This window comes from Tinamus guttatus, unplaced genomic scaffold (genome assembly GCF_059628265.1).
Source record: "Tinamus guttatus ecotype Peru unplaced genomic scaffold, ASM5962826v1 Tinamus_guttatus_pri_ptg000287l, whole genome shotgun sequence".
Classification (NCBI taxonomy): Eukaryota; Metazoa; Chordata; class Aves; order Tinamiformes; family Tinamidae; genus Tinamus; species Tinamus guttatus.
Window position 1 is genome coordinate 6,064,070 of NW_028288821.1, and position 24,512 is coordinate 6,088,581.

General features: G+C 44.1%; 1 protein-coding gene across 1 annotated transcript; it reads left to right on the forward strand.

The window, feature by feature from the left end:
- Positions 1–806: 806 nt before the first annotated feature.
- Positions 807–16,765, forward strand: IRS4 (insulin receptor substrate 4). The gene is made up of 2 exons (XM_010227330.2): positions 807–4,248; positions 16,731–16,765. Exons 1-2 carry the CDS (start codon positions 807–809, stop codon positions 16,733–16,735), a joined length of 3,447 nt encoding a protein of 1,148 aa, XP_010225632.2. The 3' UTR covers positions 16,736–16,765.
- The last annotated feature ends 7,747 nt before the right edge of the window (positions 16,766–24,512 follow it).

Consider the following 24,512-nt stretch of genomic DNA (forward strand, 5'->3'; position numbering starts at 1 on the left):
CCGCTGATTGGCTGGGCCGCCTGTCAGTTGTCGCTGCACCCCGCCTTCCGTTTTACTCGCGCCGCCGAACACACACGGTGTTCCGCCCCCACCCGCCGGGCCTCGGTGTGGGAGACGCTGATTGGACAGTGCGCCGGCCCGTCACCCCCGCCGCCAGTGAGCGCGAGCTCCGCCTCCTTCCCCGCGCGCCCGTCTGGGCGCTGGGGACGTCCCTCTGCATCGCGGAGTACCTCCGCCTCCCCCCCCCGCGCTGCCGCCATCTTTCATTGGTCCTGCGGGCTGCCCATCCGCCGAAGCCCCGCCTCCCCGCCAGCAGAGCCTGCTTGATTGGCTCATTCGGGCAACGGCCGCCGCTTGCTATTCGCTCGCGCCCTGCCACTCCGGCTCGTGCCGCGGCCCCGCGCGTAGGATCGCGGGGTGGCGGGGGCAAGGGGGGAGCTCCGCCCGGCCCCGCCCCCGCCTCCCTCCCGGCGCGCGCCCCCGCCTTCCGCGGCGTCACGTGATGTTTTCGCCGTGGTGCCGCCGCGGCCGCCTGCGTGAGCGCGAGTAGCCGGACGCGGCGCGGCCGCCGGCGGAGGCGGCGAGCGACGAGGGGCGCCAGGAGGGAAGGAGCGGGGACGCCGGGCGCGCCGCAACCGCCCGCCCATTCACCCACCCACGGAGCCGGCCCGCAGAGCAGCGCGGGCGCCGCCGCCGCCGGGCCCCTCGGCGCCGCCCGGCTCCCCATGCGCAGCGCGGCGCTGTCTCGGTGAGCGCGGATCGGCGCGTCCCCTCGGCAGCGCTCCGCGCCCCGCCGGGCCCCTAAGATGGCGAGCGGCGTGAGCGGCGCGGCGGCGGCCGGGGGCGGCGAGGAGGAGCCGGGCGCCCGGCGGGCGGGAGGCGGAGCCGTGCCCCAGCAGGAGCCCGGCGTGGCGGCGGCGGGCGAGGCCGAGGCGGCGGCGGGCGAGGGCGGCCGCTGCCCGTCGCCGCAGCCGCACCACCTGCTGCTGCTGCTGCGCCGCTCGCCCAGCGCCTCGCTGTGCCCGGAGGCGCCGCGCGCCGCCGCCCGCGCCGCCCCGCCGGGCCGCGCCGGGGCCCTGCCCGCCGCCGGCGACGACGTGCGCAAGAGCGGCTACCTGCGCAAGCAGAAGCACGGCCACAAGCGCTACTTCGTGCTGCGCGCTGAGAGCCACGTGGCGCCCGCCCGCCTCGAGTACTATGACAGCGAGAAGAAGTTCAAGAGCAGCCTGCGCGGCGCTGCCACCGGGGGCCCGCAGCTCTGCTGCCCCCCGCCCAAGCGCGTCATCCCCCTCTACCAGTGCTTCACGGTGAGCCGGCGCGCCGATGCCAAGCACAAGCACATCATTGCCCTGTACACCAAGGACGAGTACTTCGCCATGCTGGCCGAGAACGAAGCAGAGCAGGAGGCCTGGTACCAAGCCATCAGTGAGCTCATGAGCCAGAGCAAGAGGGGCTTCCTGGAGCAGGAGGACCAGGCGGATCCGCAGGCGGATGAGGATGATGAGCACTATGGCGCTTCCCTGAGGCCTGGCACTGTCTTCAAAGAGGTCTGGCAGGTCAACGTGAAGCCCAAGGGGCTGGGGCAGACCAAGAACCTCACCGGGGTATACAGGTTGTGCCTCTCCAGCAAAGCCATCCACCTTGTCAAACTGAACTCCGAGGTGCCCTCTGTCCACTTGCAGCTGATGAATATCCGCCGTTGCGGCCACTCAGAGAACTTCTTCTTCATCGAAGTGGGCAGGTCTGCGTCCATTGGACCTGGCGAGCTCTGGATGCAAGTGGATGATTCAGTGGTTGCCCAGAATATGCATGAGACTTTTTTGGAGACCATGAAAGCGCTAAAGGCCTTTGCAGAGTTCAGGCCCCGAAGCAAGAGCCAGTCTTCTGGTGGTGGTAGTGGTACCAATCCTATTTCTTTTATCACCACTAGGAGGCACTTGGGCAACCTGCCACCCAGCCAGACGGGCCTGCAGAGGAGGTCTAGAACTGAAAGTGTTACTGGAGGGACTCCACCTACCACCAAAAGCAGCAGCTCCTATCGCTTCAGAACATCCAGCGAAGGAGAAGGAACCATGACCAGACCCTTTAGGTCAGTGACTGGGAGTCTGATCCATCTGAATACTGCAAGGATGAATCTGGGCCGGCAGGAAGGCAGTGGCAGGTATGTTAGAGCAGCTTTCAGCTCTTCTTATCACACCAGATCCGCTTCGCTGCCAGTGTCACATTTTCCCTCTACAACAAGTCCCATCAGTGTTTCTTCCAGTAGTGGCCATGGCTCTGCTTCGGACATGTTGACCAGGCCTTCTAGCTCATCTGTTTGTGGCTCCCCGAGTGACGGGGGATTTATCTCTTCAGATGAATATGGCTCTAGTCCTGGAGATTTCAGGTACTTTCGGGTCAGGAGTAATACACCAGATTCCTTGGGGAACACACCACCCATCAGAGAAGAGAACTGTCTGAGTGAGTACATGTCCATGAGCAAGCAGCAAGCAGATGATAGTTCGAGGGATGATTACATGGAGGCTGAAAAGTGTTTCAGGAAAAGAACTTACTCTCTAACTAAACCAACTTCTGCAGCAATGCAGCAGAAAACAACGCAGACTACCGCTTCCTTAGATGAGGATTCTGCAGGAAATCATGGACGATTACTTTACTCTGAATCACCAAAACTGAAAGATAACCATGAATCTGACTACAATGACGCTAACCTTGATTCCATATGTAACCAAAGCAGGAGTAAAGCCAGGGATGATGGCTATATGCCAATGATGCCTGGAGTTGCATCTTCTCTATCAAGCAACACTGATTATTTGCCAATGTCTGCTAAAAGTATGTCTGTTCCAAAACAGATTAACAGTTCATGGTCACCATCTGCAGTTGACTCCAGAGGATATATGATGATGTTTCCAAAGGCTAGCTCTTCACCTGTCCGAAGTCCTTTAACTGGATTTATATCTAAAGGAAGCAATGAGAAGATTATAAACAACGAGTATATGGATATGTCACCTGGCAACTCTGCTCCAAAGCACCTTGGTGATTCAAATTATATTCATACTACTTCTGTTTCCAAAGGTTTCAGCTCATATTTTTCTTTGCCTCGAAGCTTTAAGGCATTATCAGGACAGAATGGTGACCATAGTGAATATGTTCCAATGTCTTCACCCGGAAAACTTTTATATGGTGGACCAGAAAATGTAAAAGGTCTCAGCAGTGAAGGTCTGGCTAATGGCATCTCTAAGTCGCCGGCTGTGAAAGGTTCGGATGAAGGACTTACACAGAACAGGGCTACTAGGCCTACGAGACTCCCCCTAGGTACGAGAGGCAGTAATACCATCCCAAGAATGTATGATCGTACAGTTCCGCCTGAGCCAGCTAGTCCCGGTGAATATATAAATATCGATTTTAATGAAAAGGCAAGTAACACACCATATTCCTTGTCTGCAGAAGGATCACCGTCATCTCTAGGCTCAAGCAGTGACCACAGACAGTCCCCGCTTTCTGATTATATGAGTGTTGATTTGGATGTACAGTCACCAAAAGCAGCAAAGGAACTGTCCAACTCCTTAACGGATATTACAATTTATGCAAGTTCCAGTATTCCTAGAAACCAGCCGAATCCTGACTACGCCAGGCTTTCCTTTGGTACCGCTTGCGTGAGTGCTGCGAGTAACCGGACTGATGATTACACAGAGATGACATTCAACATGGCAACAACGCCGCCTCGGCCGTTTGCCTCCGAAGCTGACAACGGTGTGAAGATTGACAGTCCTTCTTCCATAGTTAATAGACTGTGCATCGTTGATCGATACGCTGGTAGCAGTAGCTTCTCTGTTCCCAGCTCTGAACCTCCTTTGGGACCGAAAGTGATTCGAGCTGATCCTCAAGGCAGAAGGAGACACAGTTCTGAAACGTTCTCCTCTGCTGGGACTGTGACTACTTCTTCCTCTTTCTTTACCGATAGTAGCAAAAGACACAGCTCTGCCTCATTTGACAATGTTTGGTTGAAACCGGATGAAAACATTTCTGATGGTCAGGAAAGCAAAATGTCCAGGGATACCTCAACTGGATTTCAGAATGGCTTAAACTACATAGCTCTCAATTTACGTGACGATCCTATAAGCTGTGAGGCAAGTACTGCTACACCAACTTGCCACCTCCAAAATGGTACTTCGAGTTTGGACAGTGGCGCTTACGTAAGCATAGATTTCACCAGGTCCGACGGGCTCAAGTGTAACGCTGCAAGAAAAGGTTTGTTACTTTAGAAGCAGTTTCCTTTCATGTTTATTTAACTACAGGACTTGAATCATCTACTTAAAATGTCTTCAAAATGGGGTAGATGTTTCTACAATCTTTATTTTTCTAGTATCTCTTGTCTAGTAGTAGCACAGTGTGCAAACCAATAGATATAGGACATGGCCTTTGGCCTAAAGGGTATAGATTTATGTAACTCTTCTGCTAGGCAGTTTTATGTGTTATCAAACTGTCTGCTGGCCTAGATCTTCACAAAATAATTTTGCTACTGTGAAAGTTAATCATATTTTACATCCTGGAATCTTGTCCTGAGGTTATGGTAACCCACTATTTTCCCTTTGTTTTTTTTTCTTCTTTCCTCCTTGTAATTAGATGAGTCTTCGCTTTCTTCTTTTCTTTTTTGAACCTGAGCTTTTTTTAAATTTGTTTCACAGATTGGGTAAGCTGAGAATTGCTAAACTGAGTTAAAGTGTCAAAACTTTGTTTTTTTTTTATATCTGTTTATTTCAATAAATGTAGGCGGAGTGCTTTTTAATGTGCAAATCTACCTCCATTTATTGAACTGAATCTTAGGTAAAGAGAAGTCTTTTTCTCCCCTTCTCCCCTAAGGTCTGACAGGCTCCTTTGGGTCTCTGGGTGTCAGGGTATCCTGGTGCTCCACCGAGAGGCATCTCGTGGTGGCTTGGTGGGATGGTGAGGAGCTCCAGCAGCCAAGGCCTCAGAGATCATAGCCTTATGGTCCGTGCGATGCCGAGGCTGGCCCTTCCTCCTCCTCCTGCTGCCCACCCCTGTGGCAGCCAGGACAGGTTGCTTGTACCGGGAAGAAGAGCAGGCTTTCAGGGTGTTTTCTAGGACAGAAACTTGGGAGGGTAGAGCGCTAGTTTTCCAGCGATCAGCGAAGCCTGACCAAACTTCAGGCAATAAAGTTTCCAAGGTATGGATGAGAAGGGAGGCAGCTGGGGGTGGGGAGGAAGATGTTGGGCGAGAGAAGGGACACTACTGTTCCTACGATAAGCTCTTTGCTGTCATGGTGACGCAGAAATTCGTAATTAGCTGTTGGTGGTGTGATCTGCGTCCTCTCTCTGAGCAGCACTGTTTTATGCAAGTGCTGTACGGCTCTGTAACAGTCTCTTTGGCAGCATAATCCACATTTTGGTCTTCGTGACCCACTCAGCTTTTTTCACAGTAATTCCCCTTCCAAATAGAAAGCTGTGTATTGGAAATGATGTTTCCTCTTTCTGCAAAGATATGTGTAGTTGATAATTAATAACTAGGATGAGGAAATATTTGATCGCTGTTGAACAATTATATTTGCCCACTTCTCTGTCAATAGAGAAAGCAGTAAAGGGGCAGACCAATACTGGTGTCTGTATTTTTGATTGAAGTCTTAAACATAAAAGCAGTAGTTTTGGTTTTTTTTTTTTTTTTTTTTTTTTTTTAATCCTTTTTCCCCTTAAAACGAAGGGTCTAAAGGCAGAAGGTGTTGCAGGAGCTTGAAACTGCAGCCTTTCCTAGTGGAAGGTGTAAGCCTGACTCAGCGAGCGTGCTGCTCGCAGGCTGGCAGTGCTGCTTGGGGCTGCTCAGAAATGTGTGGTTTGCTGTGGTGGTTTTTTTTCCCCCTGCTTTTTGTTGGTTGGAATCAAATTCAGAAGATGTTGAAAGTTGCCAGTCCAAGAAATGCTTTCTTCCAAAGTTAGTCTTTCAGCACTTCAAAGATTTGCCTGCTAAGTCAGAGGCACCCTGGTTGCCATTGTCAGTTTGGCTTAAAAAAAGGCAGTGAAACACAGCAGAATTCCTTCTCAATCTTAGTCCCATCGTATAGCTCCAAAATATTTGTTGTGAAGTATAACATCTTAAAAAAAAAAGAAATAGAGAAAAAAGAACGAATATAACTTCATTTTGGCTGTACTGTAAATTTTACGTTTAAAAATGTTTCTCACAGGAAACTCTGTTAAGAAATGGTACTCGTGTGCTCATTACTGCTACAGTTAATGTCCACAGCTCTGTACTATTTTCTTTTTTTTTTGTTTCCATATCTATTGCAAATTACAGGGAGGAAAGACTGAACTGAAAGAAACTGCATAAAAACATGGAAACTGTCAGGAATTTCACCATAAGAATACTAAGAGCTTAAATTGGTGGTGTTTTCTCTAGTCTGAGGGGGGGAAAAATGAAAATAAACCCCACCAAAATCCTGTTTTGAAACAAGACGTAAGTTTTCTGCAAAGGTGGCCTGAGACATGGGTGGTAGGTATGTGGAGGGCTGGGAGGCTGGTGGGGAGTGTTCACTTTGAGGCCCCTCTCAGAGGGGTGAACAAATTTAAGAGCCATCCAGGCTAGCAGTAGTTTACCTGATTTAAATACAGCATGGCAGACTCATGGTGCACAGATCTGCACTTTGCTTCCTTAGTGATAACCTGATGTTCTTGGTTATAAAGTTTATTATACAGATGCTAGTTTACATTCGAACACCAAATAGTATATCAGACCTTTAGAAAGCAGAGTTGCAAGTTAACAGCTGATCAGATTCTGCTGCAGTGAAGCCTTTTAGTGTTTTGAAAGAACATATAAACCAAAATAAACTTGTAAATTCTATTTTGAATCTTAAATTCACTCTTAAATTTCTTACCTTCTGAAGAGGTGTGGTGTAGTGTACCTATGTGTAACTCATATTTTTAATACTTTTGGAGACTTTTACCAGAGATAAATACTGTGCTTATTTCTCTCTTTATTTATCCTACTCTGTAGGCTATTTGCCTGAAAAAAAAGTATTTCTATATGATTAAATCAATTTTTAAGGAAAAGTTTTAGCAGATACCTTTATCTTTGACTTCCAAAAATGGACCTGTGCCTGACTCATTAAATCCTGTCTGATAGGGAACTTTAATCTCTTCTCCCTACAGTACAGTTTTGCATGGAAGGAAAACATTTCCCAGCTTCTGGTGATTTGCTGTTTTGTTTTTGTTTGTTTAAATGAGATATTGTGTTCTGTGACTCAGCCTTATTCTCCTAACTGCCGAGAGTGATAGGACGGGAGAGTGATTTCCAAAGCCTCATTCCCCCCTCACTGCGAGTTCCAAACTGCTTCTGGTTCAGGTTCACTGGTGTGAATCCAGCTTTTTTTTTTTTTTTTTTTTTTTCTTCTTTCTCCATTCATGAAATGGTTGCAGGAGAGGGAGGACACTCGCTCCAAGGGGGAAATAGGTCTGCCTTGTTTTTCAAGTTTTGACTTAGGTTTAGGCAAAACTGAGCTGAGGCTTTATATGGAAAATGGTGATGATAATACAAGTATAAAGTTTTGAGTTTTTTTTATGCTTAAAGTTTAAGGAGGTCATTAGCAAAACAGTTTCATCATGAAATCGTTACACAATATTGAAGCAAGCGGTTTGCAGTTTTGATTACATGGATCTGAGTCATGAAATTTTGTGCTAGGAGTAGAGAACACTAAAGCTACTTCAAACAGGGCTTAGCTAATGTATACCTTGTTATTGGACCTTGTAGAAACTGGGGAGGATGATGAGAGCGGGGCGGTAATAAACTGCCTAATGGCTCCTGGATAATACTAGCATGTTTCTTCAGACTTAATTAGAAATATTAAACTTGCAAAGATACCATGGCCTCCAAAACCAAAACAGGCTGTTCAGAGTAAATGTAATATTCAGCTTGATATCAACCCACCTATTTTACTCCCACTCTTCAATCTTATCTCTACCTGATATTCTAGTAAACTGTTAAGAGATTGTTTCAGAAGTTCTCGGAAGTGCAGGATTATAATTGAAATGATCCTCACCTTAATCTGCTCCTGGGCTAGACTATGTAAGAAATGCTGTGTACAATTTGGGAGAGTTGAGAGGGAGGAAAAAAAGTACAGTTTTAAAGCAAAACTAAGATGCCTATGTTCCTCATGTTAACTTGCATATTTCAGATGCAAAATCGTGAAAAATATAGTGAGCAATACACATTTTGAGAAATTCAGAGGCTGTAAGTTTGAGCTACTACTAATATAGTAAATTACAGTTTACTAGGTAAACAACTGCAGCTTTTGGATTTCAGACTGGTGGTTTTTAAGAGTTTGCTTTGCACTGAGGCTCTTTGTATTGACAGAGTACTTAAGGCACGGGCCCATTTTAAAAATAGCTTGAAGAACCCAACAGAAATGTATCTTCATACTGACATGCATTCTAATCTTTGAAGTAATGCAAGGATAATAATTCTTTAAAAGTTTTACTGTAACAGATGCCATTTTAAAAGTCTTGAGTGACTTACTGCTATGCTTAAAAATACACAAGACTGCTTTCTCCAGTAGTATGTGAGCTACTGAAGGCAGAACAGATTTTTGTCTTGTAGCGTGGGAGAGAATTAATTATGACATATTTGACCAAAAATCACTTATGTTTTACATGTACGTTGGTTTAAAAAAAATCTGAAATAAGGCTGCTCCCCTGTCATTAAGAAAGACTACTTAATTTGTAGTGAATGTTAAAATACTTTTGGAAATCAGCCTCTGCAGATTCTAAATGCAACGTTGCAGCTAAGTCATGGGTGTTTGTTCTGGAAGCCTTAAATTTCCGCTGTTGAGTGTAGCTGCCTGGACAGTAAGGCACCATTGCAGGATGTATTATGGCAGTAATGTGGGACTGATTAGTCTTTGAGTGCAGTCTTTAATACCTTATTGCCCTCTATTTTTGCCTGTAAAATTTTGCCGCTTCCCTCCCGCCTTGCCATATGTGCCCCCTTGCTCCCCCTGCCACGGGTGCAGAAAGTTTCTGCAAGCCCTTCTGAGCCAGTGTCCCAGCCAGGGTTACTGCGGTGGCTCCTCACTTGGTGTTTCTTTTGAGTTTTTTATTTGCTCAGTGGCATGTTAGCAGGAGGTACTGCTGATTTGTTGTTTGTTTGTTTTCTAAACCCTGCATATGCTCTTTTTTTTTTTTTTTTAATGAAAGGCTCTTTAATCTGTTTTCTCCATAGTGATTGCTGTTGGTGGGGAGGGTTTTGGATGGTGCTAGAGAGTTTATAGTACTGTGTTGTAACTTGGTGTGTGTGCTTGTGTGCTCTGTTTGTGGAGCTGTGAGGCTCCCAAAACAGGCTGAATAGTGTCCAGTCTGCTGATTCTGCTAAAAAGCTTCTTGTTTTTATTTTTTCCCCAATGTATATGGGCGGGAGGGGAGGGGAAGCTCTACAATTTTATTTCAAATACTGTTTTTCTCAGATGTGTCATCTTTCAATCAAAAGCGAAGTGATCGAATTGAAAGGCAGGCAGGATGGCAAAGCTTTCTGGGGCCAAGGATGCTTTATATTATCGCTCTTTTGTCCCAAAAACTTATTAGTTTTTTTAATGACTCATCTTTAAATGGCGCATAACGACCTGGCTGGAGAGCTGCCCTCTGGCCCACCCTGGGAACTCTGCTTTTTCTTTTTTTCCACATGTAGCTCTTGCATGTTATCAACTCTGCAGTGATAAGTTACTCTCACAAGTTAAAGCAGAACTTTCCTGCAGTATTTATACATACTTGGAGTGCTGTCTTCCAGATTGAGAATAGAAAATAACATGTTTTGGTCTGGCCTTCTATTGAAAGGTCCCTAAGTTTAGAGATGGTTGGGTTTAGTGGAGAACCTTGCACAGGAGGAATTTGGGACATACTTGAGGGCAGTGGGAAGACAAAAGTAAATTAGCCTGACTCATCAAAGGCATTTCAGAGGTGTTACTTGACATCCTGAGTGTCTTATCTGAATGATCTCAAATCATTATAAGTGTTTGGATTTGTGAAGATTTTGCTTGAGGTGTAGTATTACCCCAAGAGCAGCAACATAATAGGCTGTTGGCAAGAATTTTTCTGACCCGGTTAAATCATGAACTACATCGTAAGGGACAAATGTTGCTTACTTGAAAGCCTTTTTTTTTTTTTTTTTGCTGTATGTTTGGAAGGTGCAATTCAGATGGCTTGTGTGTGTCCTGTGCCAGTGATTTGTGAGCTAACACAGGGATGGTTTATATATATAAAACCACATATATTTATATACATATTTTATTCTAAGGGAAGGGGTTTTCTTCCATTATTGATAGATTTGGCTAAAATGTGCAATTTAATGTGACAAATTCAGAACTTCTAAATCAATACTAAGAGATGAATACTGCTTGTGTACACATACTAATAATACTTGCTTACATAGATATTGTAAACCTATATAAATATCAAATCAAATTGTTATTTAGAGCATTGAATACATAAAAGATACCTTTTCCTTTTTGCTAGAGAATGAAAGGTTCCTAAATATGTTAGTTTGGTGCGAGGTTTCCCTTTCGGTAGCAAAAGTTTTTGGAATGACGGAGGATACTGACTGTTTTTTTCCTGCTTTTGAAATCATGGGAAATAATACCAAAATGTGTGCAAGAAACCAGTTAAATCTGCTTCCAAATGTATGAAGTTCCTAATGACTGATCTCGTTTCCCAGGGAATAGTGGGATTCCATTCCCATGCCCAGGCCAAGCTGTCTTACTTTGTTTGTCGCTCTTGCTGAACAGCAGAGTCTACAGTATAACTTTTTTTTTTTTTTTTTTTTTTAACAAATGGAAGATTTATATTGCAGACTCTGTTGAACAGAGGTGTAATGTTTTGAAAAACTGAACAGACTTGATATTGAGATCATCAGACATGACACCTGATCCTGTTAGTGAAAGTCTGTAGCTCTCCACACATAACTCTTACTCCTGCTTGGTATAGAACCTACCAGAGCAGGCAGGATGGAGTCCAGTGTACCGTGTCACAAATGTCCCTGTGTCAGTCCTCGTCCTCAAGAGCTTGCAACTTAAAAGGTAAAACTTGTGAGATGGATGAAACTTAATGTGCTGAGGTAGAGACCAGGTAAGGATCAAGGCTGCCACCACTGGCACTGTCAAGGTAAGAGTCAGCCTTCAGAAAGAGCAAAGACTGGCTGAGAAGAGTTGCAAGAGGAAGCTGGTAGAGACCCTTGGAAGGGTAGGTGCGTGGTGGGGAATTATGGAAGGTAGTAAGCTATAAATACAGTGGTTGTAAGGGTTCAAATGACTTGCAGAGAATGAGGTAAATGTCAGAACACCAACCAGAATGTTAATCTTGGTAAGGGAAATGGGGGCCAATGTGGATATCTGAAATAGTAGCACATCCCAATATTTGCCTTTCCCTTTTAGGTAGGAAATGAGCAGTGTGCATGTGTGTAAGTTAGTTTTCCTGCAGCCATGCAACAGTTAAATTTATACAGGTGAGGGTGCAGGAGCGTGTAACTAAGGATGAAGAAAGAGCACAGGATCCATGTCTTTGATGCCTTTGTGTAGTTCGTGTCATACGGAACTGCATCCTTGGTTCCTGGGGAGACTTTGCTCCTGAAGCAGTGAGGATGATGGAGCTGCCTTAGCATTACCATTTCTTCTGTTTTCTGTGGGAGCTTTGTAGCTGCAGCGCTGGGATTCATGCAGTCTTCTAGAGTTGTTTTAGGGCTCTTAGAGTCCATCTTTAAACAGTGAGGTCTAAAGTGGTGTCTGCTCCTCTCTTCTGTGCTGCTTTCAGCTGCTTGAGAGTAGCCTGAGGAATTTAGAGTGTAAAACCCTACTACCTTGGAGAGATGTAAATCATTCCTGTTTAGGTAGGTCAGGTTGAGCAGACACTGTGGTAGTTGGGGAATGGGTCTAGAAGAGGTGGCAGCAGCAGTTAGTTGATTGAAGTTTGTGTATCAATATGGTTTAACTGTCTGCTTCGTGTGTTCCCCAGCTGCCTCTGCAAGTGGAAGGCCTTCTCCTTGGCTCTTGTGTGGGTGCTCTGATTTGAGAAGACCTTGCTTTACACATGCAGTCTGAACCATTCTTCATCCCCTGCATAAGCCAGAGCTTTGGGGATGTCCTAATGTTAACACAGACTCAATAGCATGATAATTAAAAAATTACTGCATGCCACCACTGTCTGCGGTAGTGGGTAGGGACTGTTGGTAGAGAGGTTTTGTGCAGGCACCTGAGCAGAGGGCCAGGCTGTGGAGGCCAGGAGGTGGTAGGGGTGAGAAGTTGGACTGTGCAGAGGCTGTAATTACTTGGGTATGTGGCTGTGGAGCAAGTTGCTGCTGCTGACAGCCCTTCATGGTGGTAGAGGTGAAAGAAAAACTGCTGAATGCTTCCAAATGTCAATGGCCAAAGTTGGTGGCAGGAGAAAAATTACAATATGTGAAACTTCCTATAGGAAAGGTGATTTGAAAGGCAGGGAGCTGTTTCCTTAGGTACGAGTGACACTTTCCTGTATCTCATTGTGTTCCTAAGGATGGTTTTACCTGCTCAGAGCAGGATCTAGCCTGCCTCCTGTGCCCTCCTTTCTGTGGGGACCATGAGCAGACATCACCAAAGAGGGTGAGCTTCTCTAACGCTTCCCCACCAGCACACTCCCAGCCTCTGGCTGCTGTCAACTTGGGGGATTTTCTGAGCCTGATGTGCTTGGTCTGTTTGATAATCCTCTATAGATACTACTTCTAAGTACCTTTCCAGTCTCTCTTTGAATCCATGCAAACTTTGTGTATCTGCAGCAGCCTTTGGTCAGGTTGTGTATGCGTCGCATGAGGCCCTTTCAGCTGCTTCAAACCTGATAACGAAGCCATGTCTGACTTCTCCACCCCGCTTACAATTATTCTGTAGATGCTGTGCTCTTCTCTGTGCATTTGACTGTACACTGTTAGCCACCTCCCTGCCACACAGAGCACTGACATGCAGTATAATGCCTTAATTTTCTCATTATTCTGTTTCCTGTCCAAATATCCCTATTGAGGCCAAAGAGCTCTGGTTACCTGGCTGTACCACGAGGCAGCTGCTCCTTCAACCATCTCTTTTTTTATATATCTCTAACATGAAAATCTGAAGTTTTAACTTCTAAGGTATGGCTTTTCAGCTGAATAGAAATTATTTTTTAGTATCATCTTGCTATACTTAGAGCAGAAGTTTAGTCTGGAGGGGAGAAGAAAAAAAAAAAACTCCTTGTCAGCCTTGTCCAGTGCAGTTTAAGTTGTTGTTATGCCCCTGCCAAAACAGCATGAAAGTTTCCTAATTCTAGGAATAGTATCAGTGAAGGCGATGAAATTAGGGAGTGTGCATAATGCCTTCCTAGAAACTTCACTACTGTTTATTAAAACAGAAAAAGAAACTGCTGTTGCACAAGATAAGGCATTTCTGCAAAGTAAATAAAAATGGTCGTAAAGCATGGGAGAGGCTTAGTAGCTCATGACAAGGTTAAGCAGCAAGAAGAGCGAGCCATGCTTGAATGAACAAGTGTGGATAAAGATTACTTGGAAGAGAAACTTTGTCTTCTAAATGTTATACATACATCTAAATGTTATACATACAACTTGGAGAAGAGCAGCCTTATACTGGGATGTGTTGTTACTGATGGTTATAAATAGTTTATCCAAAGAAAAGCAATTGCTCTTAAAAACAATTTTGCTTCTTCTTGTAGAAAGATCAGTCAAATTTTATGTACACTCTTGCTTTGTTGCTGATTTAAGAAACTGCTTGAAACCTACTTAAGGGTAGGTATGTAGTTCGGCTTATCTCCAGAAAGAAAATAAAGGATATTTTTCTGGGTCAGGGCCTCAGTTCTGATAGGCCCAATCTGATTTTTCTTTAAAAAAGAAAGAAAAAATATGTAAGTATGTAAATATGACAGTGTGGTTTTAATTTTTCTAAACTGTATTTATATGTTGAGATGATGTGTGAAAATGTTTGAATGCCTGATGCTATCTGGTCTTCTGTTTTCCAAAACTTGGTTTCCTCTATTTCTTAGAAGTAGATTGAGCAGATTTTCCTCTGAACTCCTCTAAAAACTCAGGAATAGTGACATGTTTACACTGGTTCTGCACACAGAGTTGTTTTTAATCTTGTCACGTGTGGCCTGGTCACTAACTTTTCTCAGTGGCGTTTACATTCTGAGAGCCCAAAGGAAACCGAGGGGCAGGTCTGTGAGATTCAGTGTTGCCTTCCTAGTTTGGCCCCTTTGGGATAAGCTGTTTTCTTCTCAAAACAAGGCTGTTTTGCCTGTTTGCTTGACAGCTTCCCTCACTACTCTGTGAGTAAGTTGATGTCAAGTCAGATACATTCATACAGTAATAAAAACAACCCATTTTTTAACCATTGATCAGCAATTCTCATGTCTCACTGTTAATATAGTGAGAAACAACCCTCAGGGGATGCAGCACGTTGAGGAGGGAAAAGCTTCACGACCGATATGTGTATCTATGTAGGTATCTACCTCTGTGTGTGTATATATATGCATGCACACAAGCAATTGTATGCGCATAGATATCGATTTATATTTATGAATACTTGGTGTTTTTATCCCCCCAGAAATGACGTGGTGGCTCGAGGGCAGCCAAGCGCACTGTGCCAGCTACAGAACTGAAATTCTCAGCTTTCTAGAGGGTTTAGAGGAGGGGTAACAGCAGCAGCTTCTTGTGTAACAACTGTGACCTTGCAGCCAGGGGAAAATGCTCCCCAGGAAAGCCAAGGGATTTATCCGCTTCCGTGAAGCTTAGTTGCTGGTACTTTCTCCTGATTTCCTGTACGTTGTTCTGGGTCACCATGGGCTGGAGCTACCTGTTGAGCTCATTTTTAGAAAGAGTTGCTGTGTTTTCTGTATTTTACCAGATGTATTCAAAGAATCCAAGTTGGAAGGTAAGCAGGGTTTTGTAGCTAAGCTCTTGCCCTCCATATATCTGAAGTGTAATTTGGCAGAATTATGAGAAGTTCTCAGAGGGTTTGCAGCTGTGGCCTCTGGCTGTGCTGCTCGAGCTGCCGGCCTCGCTGTTGCCCTGCGTGGGGATGCGCTACAGGAGATGAGAATAACTCGCCGAGCGGCTTTCAGGTGTGCCGCGCGTTAGGCGTGGAGGAAGCAGGTCCTGACCAAAGTGGAGGCACCTTCTGAAGTGCCTTTCATGTAGCTCATGGGGCTGAAGCGACAAGCGGGCGGGAGTGTCGGGAGATGCTAATTTTTCCTGAATGTAGGCTTAATGTAGAAGCCATAGCTGCTTTAATGTTTCCCTTCGGTGTCCCGTTGAGGGGCAGTTCACAGCAAAGCAAGGTGCATATTTTCATCCTTTGGTCCTACAACAAAAAATCTTTTTTTCTAAAGAGGAAAACTTTTTTCAGAACTGACACAGTTGCTGCCTCCAGCCCTGCTGAGGCGCTCGGTAGCCTGTGCCGGGAGTCGGGGCTTTGTGGGGTCCTGGCTGCCTTGCGGGAGGCGGCTCCCTGAGCGCTGCTCGGGAGGGCCCGTGTTCCTGAGGAAATTGTGATTTCGGTGCGGCCAACTGCAGCGCGGGTGGAGCCTCGGCGTGTTTAACAAGCGCATACTTCATGATCGGGTCTGTAAGTAAACATACAGGTTTGCGTTATTATGCATAAGTCTCGCCTGTTCTTCAGGTGGCCACGTTTGCTTCAGAGTATTCCCGGGGTGGGTGGCGGTGGCTCAGCCTTAGTCTTTTTTTAGACCAGACAAAATGGGATTAAGCTCAAAATCTTGCCCTTTCTCATGCAGCAGCCCTCTTGCTGCCTGGAGATGGCAGGGTCCTGCATTGCGGTGCTCGTGGCTGTGTGATAGCAGGGCTGGTCTCGCACAGCTCACAGAGGACAAAGTAGGCTGCACTTCCTGCACTTCTGTATTTGTATTTTCTGAAGGCTAAGCCTCCTCTCTTAGCAGTTGTCTCTGCACTGATAGCAAACGTGCAGCTTCCTCCATCAGGATAGGCATCCCTGTGGACTCGGGTCACAGCTTGAAAGGGAGGTAGAAAGTTCTGGTTCTAGTGACCAAAACCAATGGATTGGCAGAAAACAATGCCCTTTGTCCTCACCTGGAGGACAAATAAGTGGTTTTGCAAGTGCTGTCTCTGGGTGTAGTGGGAAGAACCAGGAACTGCTAGTAGGAGGGTGAGGGGCATGGCTGTGGTAGACCTGCTGTAGACCTCAATGAAGGTCAATGCCAAGGCTTTATGTGCAGAATCCATCTCCTTCAAAAAGAAAGCTCACTGAAACTCAACTCTGGTGGTCCTTGGTATCTCTGAGGTGGGGGATTCCTGAGGAGCTGAGGGCAGGCTGGTGGCCTCGTTAGCAGCAGAGGTGCCCAGTGCTGTCCCTGCATGCAGCTTGGCAAGTGTCTCTGCTCCAGCCTCGTCCACATGCCACCCTGGCCATGGAGGGTGGTGAGAGCTCTGCAGGACGCTGTGGGCCTTTCTGGTGCACAGGCTGGAGGAGGCTGAGGGCACTGCTGGCGTGTCAGTGCTTGCTCCCCACTTTGCTCTTTTCCTGCTCTCCCGAGGTTTCTGAGCACGGCCTCCCTGTGCAAGGAAGCTGCGCTGCCTTCAGCTGCTGCCACTTCTGCGGTGAACACACCCATGTAGTCTTCTCACCAAAAAACATTTTCTTTTTCCAGTATAACTTCCATTTAAAATGTCACTGACTTTCTTTTCTCCTCTCTTTCTAGACTGACTGCATTACCAAGGCAACCATTGTTGGAAGCGAAGACTTTTCTGCTGGTAACTCCAGAAACTGTGTGGTGCTTTTGGAAGCAAAGCTCAGCTCCAGCCGGCTACTTTCATTTCCACCAGCACGGACATAGCCACACATTCTCCTGATTTGTTCATAGACATCAGTTCTTCACAGCTGGAATCATTTGAACTGAGACTTTGTCATAGCTGTGCTTTGGTGATGGGATTGGGTCCTGCCCGTCGGAGCCGCGCGGAGGCAGCGCTGGTGCTGGCGGGTGCCCCCTCCTCGCTCCCGCCTCTCCCCTTCGCCCGGGTTCTACTTGTCTTCTGAGAATTCAGAGCTGGTTTCCGATTGCCTCTTTAACATGGGTTGTGCTTCTCTGGTACATTAACAAGTGATTAGCTGCAAACGTGTATTGTTCAGAAGTATTCTGGCAGTTCAAGATTTCTTTTTTTTTTTTTTTTTTTTTTTTTTTTTTCCCTCTGGTTGGCTAGGGGAACAAAGGAGGGAGGGAGAGGTGTGCATTATCTTGGGGGAGAAGCCATGGGGCTGGACTGGGCCAAGAAGGAGAGACCTCATTGGCCTTTTTTCTTTTTTTCCTCCTTAAGTTTTCTATTGATGGTACAAGAGGTATTTCCTGATCATAGGCTAGAGTGTTTTAAATCAAATGACTGTCAGAACTTAAACTGAATTTTTTGCTCCAAGTTTTGGTATGTGCAAAGTAGGATGAATGGGCTGGTTGTCTTGTAGGTGGTTTTTGTTCTTACCCTCAAGTTAGTTGTTTATAAGTATGAATTGTGTAAAATGAGGTTTTTGTTCATGCGCTGAAATGGACAAGTGCAGAGTCTTAACCAACTTTTTAAACTTCTGCATTATATTTGTCAGCATTTTAAAGAGAAACCACCCTAATTGATCTTACTTTCGACCAAAGTCCCGGTTTTAATTTGGGACTTTTTTTTTTTTTTTTCCTTCCCAGCATAATGGGAGAAAGTAAAAAGTCGGTTCCTCAACTGTCCTTATTCTGCCTAAAGAAATGCAAGCAATGACTATTTGACACTTTTTAAATAAATTGTAGAAAAATCAGGGCTGAAATGCTTCACATTCGTACTGATTTTTTTTTTGGGTGGGGGTGTTGAAATGAGTTTAGGCTTTTAACACTGCGATGAACTTTAAAAGCATGGCTCTAGTTGTTGGTACATGCAATGTATTACACAAGGCACTGACGATTGATAAAGGGTTTTGAAGTGGTACGCGAATCCTCATGCTGTACTGCACCACACAGCTGGTACTCCTCCTCTTTGTATATTGTACAAGCAGCCTGTAGGGCTGCCTCACCTCAACAGACAACCTTTAAGAGACTAGGACAGTTTGTATAACAAATTAGATGCTGTCAATTTTGATGTTTGGTGATGTGTACCCAAATCTATTTTTGAGTAGTATTAAAGTGTACATGTCACTAAAATACAAAGACCTTTCTGGAAACGTAGTTGGTACCAATCTGCTTATCCAGTGTCTTAGTGATGGAGGGGAAAGAAAAAAAACAAACAAACAAACAAAAAAAAACCACTCTGTTGCTACAGGGTTTAAAAGCACAGGCTTGTTTTTGATTCTGGAAGGAAAGTTTAAGTTGGTACAGTTACTCGTTGCTGCTAAACGTACACTAATTAAAAAGATGACCACTTTTATAGACCAAGATACTGTCTTGCCATATAGCTTTTGTTGGTCTGGTAAATTAAGAATGCAATATGTAGACAGCTTTTTTTAAAAAGCTTTACATCTTTTTTAGGAAATCGACATTTGGATGAAGATAGCTCTAAACATTCAATGTGAAAGGAAAAGGTTGTTTTGAAGAAAACTTTGGTGTTACAGACTTATTTTGTAAAAGATACCAGAGGCTGCCATTGTACAATATACAGCACTGATTTAATAAATGCTGAATAAATAAGTGAATGGGTAACCTCAAGTATAGTGGTACAGATACTAACAGGTACGGCATAATAAATATGCAATCTTTTTGAATCTCTTAGTTTACAGCAACTAATTTATTCAGTATTGTGCTGGAAGAACATTTTCCGAATATGTAAAACATATCACTATATATACTACCTTCCAGCTACCCGTTTATGCTGCTGTATAGTACAAAAATACCAATGATGGAACAATGTTTGTCCTGTAAATTTAATTTGATATTGGACAGTTATTGTCTGTACAAACTAAAACATATATGGTTGAAACTGTTCATTATATTTGCTATTTCTGCTTCACAGATCTGTTTTAAAGTTGAGCTGATTGATCTGGCTTTGTCTTCCATTGTAAATATTGTTACATTGTTTTCTTTGTAAAACACATCGCGTTTGCGGTTTTGGGAGACTGGCTTGAAGCTCTGTATAGTGTTTATATTTATCTGACTTGGCTTTCCATAGAGCTACTTGCAGTAAATACGTGTTCATGTAGCTCCGTGTCTGGGTTTTATTTTTAAACAAACTTACATTTTTTGTGTGTGTGTCAAAAACGCATTTCCTGCTGCTGCTTATATATATGTATTTTAAAGTGGTTTTGTCACCCTGCTTCCCTGAAGATTTGGGCAATCTCTCATCTTATTACAGGGGAGTGTTTCCTTTCCTAGCCTAGCCAGTCTGCTCTGCCGCTTAGTGCAAAATATTATATGCAGTAGAACACCCAGAAGCTTTATTTGAAGTAGCCCACAGGGCTAGTAAGCAACTGAGTCCCCGAATGGAAAAAATTGACTCAGAGTAATTTTTCTGCTTTAAATGGAGGAGATTTTGGCAACTGTGTGTCTGTAACTCTGCTTATAATGGGCTCTTTAGGTTTCCTTACAGAAACATGTTGGAATTTCTAGAAGTGTGGGTCAAGCAGGGTGATGCCTTTGGACTTCAGTGTAAAAGGGAGCAAGCATGGTTTGCTATTGCAGATTTTGTGATATGATTTTGTATTGAGATGTGTTAAGTATGGTCTTGGCATGTTTAAAAAAAAAAAAAAAGGCATTTTGATGCCTTGATTTCAGGTACTGCGCCCACTTCTAAAAACAACTGAACTCTGAAAATATCAACAAAACGTAGTGCCTTTTCAGATTCTGATTTTGTTGATGTGAAAGATCTGTCAACAATTCTGTATATAAACGTTTTTATCCATAAATATGAGCATAAATGATCTCTATAAATATAGGTGGTTAATTTGAAGTGTCTTGGACTACGCTTTTCTTTAAAAATACCTAATTTAATTTTTAGTCTGTTGTTCAGAACAGTACCCTAAAAAAGTCCCTATAAGTCCATTTGCTGCAAGAACAGGCTTTTCCCAGTGAACCAGCCCCCTTACTTGGGGCCTCATTTTATAGCGTGCAGTCTGTATTGGGAAGCAAAAGAAAACAGTGCTCTCCTGCATGGCAGAACTAGCCGTACAAACCATAAACAAACAGTGAAAACTATCCAAATGCTGTCAACAGAGTAGCTACTTTAAAAGACCTTTGACTGAAGGTCTCATTGGACCTGAAATCTGCTCCCTGCTTGAGGGCTTGGTGGGGAGGGGGCAGAGAGGCAGAACTTAGCACTGATTTTTCAACCCCCTTGGATGAATTACTGACAAAACTCTAACTTCTAAAGCCTGGTGAAAGCTCAATTAAAACCAGAAGGCTACTAGTTTTCCTATGTGAATGTGAAGGCAGTCACCAGAATACATTCTATAAGGAGAGCTTGTTTCTTCTGTGAAATACATGGACCACTTCTAGCAGATGTTGCAGCTCCCTGAGCAATGTGGGACTGGAAACCATCAAGTAACTGGGAATGAGAAGCTTGTATGGTGGAGGAGGGGCCACATGAGAGGTATCAGGTAAGGATATAACGTGTATTCTAATGCTTGAACTCCCTGAAGCCTCTTCTGGCCGTGTAACAACAGTGTTCCTGGCTACATAAACAACTATGTTCCCTAATCTTTCCATGTTGTGAAGCAACATCTTGGAGCAGAAGTGGAACACTGAGCTTTCTCTATGCTGTGGCAGGTGAGAATTCTTTTTTTAAAGAACACTCCTAATTTGGTTTGCTTTGGTTTTGTTTTCCCTGGGGCTTGGTGTTAATTTAAGACTTGGGCTTTTAAAGAAGGGTTGCAGTCACAGGAGCCTGCTGCTCAGGACAGCCCAGCAGGGTGGGAGCTGAAGCTGCCCATGACACGGTGTTTTTGCTGGCGAGTGCCCTTGCTGCAGGCAGCAGTTTGCCAGCCTCTTTCCTGGGAGCCTTGTCTTCTCCCCAGCCACTGTTGTTTTTCAGGCAGTGGTCACCCATATGCTACCAAGGGGTTGAATTAATCACCTTTCCCTTCACTGCTACATATTCTAGATGCTTGCTCTCTATTTTGAAATGTGGAGTGCTGTTACTGTTCCCCTGAGCTTGATCACTGCTGCTGCCTTTCAGCAGCAATGTGTGTCCTGCTTTTTGTTGATAAAATACCCTGCAAAGACCAAATTATCTGAATGCCTTGCACAATTCCCAGCCTGTGCTTCTAGTGAAAGTAGCATAGTAGCGGAAGTATTAAGTGTTCACCAGCAGTGCTGGGTTATCTAAATCTTAACTTTTCTGTGAAGGATCTATTAAAAACATGTAACATAATGCACACAGCAGCATATTCCTAAACTGCCAAAACTAATTTCCCTTGCAGTGCCCCTGAGATGACACTTGGACACAGTTGTAGCAGCATACTGACTTGTGCATTTAGCATATACCCTACCAAAGACCATGGAGAGATTGCAAAGTGTGCAGGAAATAATTTCAGATCTGGCACTCAAAGACTGCTTGCTTTCAAGATCAGTAAAACCCTTCCTCAAGTACTAAAACTGCTTTTCTAAGCAGACACCTCCTCTTCTCTGAGAAATCCTCATCTGTGCAGGGGACTGCTGTTTAAAGAGAGCAAAGAAAGCTACATACCTAAGAGCTTTTAAAGCACCACACTCACCTGCACTGGTCTCATTCATTGCATATAAAATGCTGCTACGCTGCTCTGGGCCCCCTGCACTTACAGGTTGTACTTTGACTGAAGCATTGTTGGGGAAGTGCTTTAATCTCATCTTGTATCATAAATCCCTTTGAACTTGAAGGAAGCATTTTTCTTTTAGTCACAGATTAAAATAGGAATCTTTTAGTGAACAAAGATACTAAAATTCCTCTGTGTTGACTAGGCAGAACTTTGCTCTTGGCTCTGGTAAGGGAACAGTGTAAACAAGTTAAATAGCAGGTTACAGTTTTTAAGTGTTATAACCAGTAAGCCTTCTGAAAGCTGCATTTTCCCTTCATCAGCCCCAGTGCATTGACAGTAAAATCAGACCATCTTTAACTCCTTCCAGGGGCATATAGGTTGCTTTCAAAGCTTGGGAACTGTACAGTGAGTGAGGGGAGGTAACTCTCTGCTCCCTGGAATAGACTTTTATTAAAGCCAGTGCTGATGCCAGCACTCCAGTAACAAGATGGGCTGCTCTTCTACACATTTCTTTTAAAGCTATATGGTGCCCCCACGTGGCTAAGTGCCCCTCTTGTCCCTGTACATTTTGCAAATACAATTGTCTTCAATGTTACTGCTGGAGATGAACTGAAGTAGACTTAGCCATACATGATCAGCTGAAAGAATAAACATTCTTGTTACAAACAACTCAAATTTTATGAAAAAATGCTCATCTGGAGCTGAGGAAGTGCTGTTCTGATTGAGATCATGTTTATGCTATATGAGGGCCCTTTTAAGGCTCTGTATGTTCAAAACACTTTTTTCCTTATTAATAATAAATCTTCAAACGCAAGGTTTTACCTGTAGTTTAATATTTATATACTGATGGATAGCACCTAGAGGCCCCAACCAACATTTGAGCCCCTCAATGTTGCACATAGATATGTCTCTGCCCCAAAGAGCTTACAGTCTAATGGAGAGTAAGAGACAATAGTAACCCTTCTTTCTTTATAGATGAGAGACTGAGATCCAATACAAGGTGATTTGTCTACTTGGAGGCACAAAATATGATGGATGGGAATTAAACTGACATTTTTGAAGCTTTGTTACATATCTCAGGTAAAGATGTTCTTTTCTTTCTAGACCACTTTTCATTAAAAAAAAAAAAACAAATTAACTTATTCAGAAATGTCATCCTAAAGCTGATAAAGGTTCAGGACAGGAGCTCCAGGACTGGCAAACCTCTTGGTCAAGACATAGCTCCCTTACCTCTTTTCATTTTTCTATGATCATCTCAGAGGTCTGGGGACTCAGTCTGCCCCCTACATAGCTGCTCCACACACTGCCTCAGCCTAAGCAGGGCAGGCCAGGAATTACAGTCCCCAGTTCAAGGAGAGTTGTTTTACATGCTGCAGCAGAGGAGCACTGTTAATACAGGACTAGGACAACTCTCCTCTGCCCTTCCCCAGGCTCCCCATCTATGAAAAAACAGTTTGCCTTTGGGGTGAGTGTAGTCAAAGCAGCACAGGGCAGAAATGTAAGGGAGAGCCAGCACAGCCTCCCTTCTGCTCTGGGGCTGGGGACAGGCTCCTATGTTTATTCTAGGCTTCAGAGAGACAGCAGTAAGAAATGGGCTTAAGTTTATATGAAGGAACTTCTCATTTTATTTCAGCTTTGGTATTGAGTTCTTGGTTTGGAGGTAGCAGTAGGTTCAGTTTATTTCATCAGCAAACCAAAATAAAACAATCTCAAGAGTGCATGTTGCTAAATTGCCCCCCCTCTCTACTGTTATCATTGCAGCTACCACATGGGCCTGTGCCCCTTCTCCACAGCTTGTCCTTCAGCTTTAAGCATGGTGACAATGCTGTTAATTTTCCTGCATTTTAAAGTAAAGCTCTTCAGTTTCATATTCAGGTAAAAGCTCTTGCAGTCAGCCCCAGCCTCATTATATAAATCACTGCCACCTGATCACTCACCAGTCCTATGTCTTTTGTCAGCTCTGCATAAAACAAGGAGTTTCCTGATGCTCAGGGCTTAGTGATAACTGAAAGGTAAGTAGGAATAGCCATTAGCAGATGAATTAGTTAACAGTATTCAATATAAACAATATACTTCACCTATATAAAGCAGTATATTAATTCACAAGCCAAGCAGTATTAATAGTGGTGAAGGTGGCAATATACAATGAAAAATTAAAGCATAATCACCTGGAAAACAGTTTTGCTTTGTCAGGGAGCTGTGTTTACACATAAGTATAAATGAAACAGCACTGACCATAGAAGTTGAACAGTCATGGACAGCTATGCATATGAAAAAATTGATCATTTTTCAGCTATTGCACAAGTGGTGACACTCTTAAGACAATATATAGCAGTATTCTTACAAAATGACATCAGAAACAAGGAGCTGCATGCACCATTTTTCAAGGCCTTATGTGAACTATACATACAATATATAGCAACTCTTGTGTAAGTACATTGTGGATGCATATAAACTCACATAAGCATGATCAAAAGATTGACTTGTAAATAGGAAAAGATCAGTTTCTGCCATTTTTTGCTTTATTTTGTTTAGAAGACTTCTTAGCGTGTACACTATTTTAGATAATATGCATGACACCACTTCAGAGTAAAGAGGTTTTATGTAAGCATAATCTTAAATGCTTTGGTGACTGGATATTCCTAAAGAACAGTTTCTGTTAAACCAAACTGATTACTACTAAAAGGTGAATGTGACTTTTATTCAGAAAAGAAGGATATAGAATATGGCTAATCATTTCACATATTTTCACGAGATACAAAAAAAAAAAAAAAAAAAAACCTTTTCAAGTGGA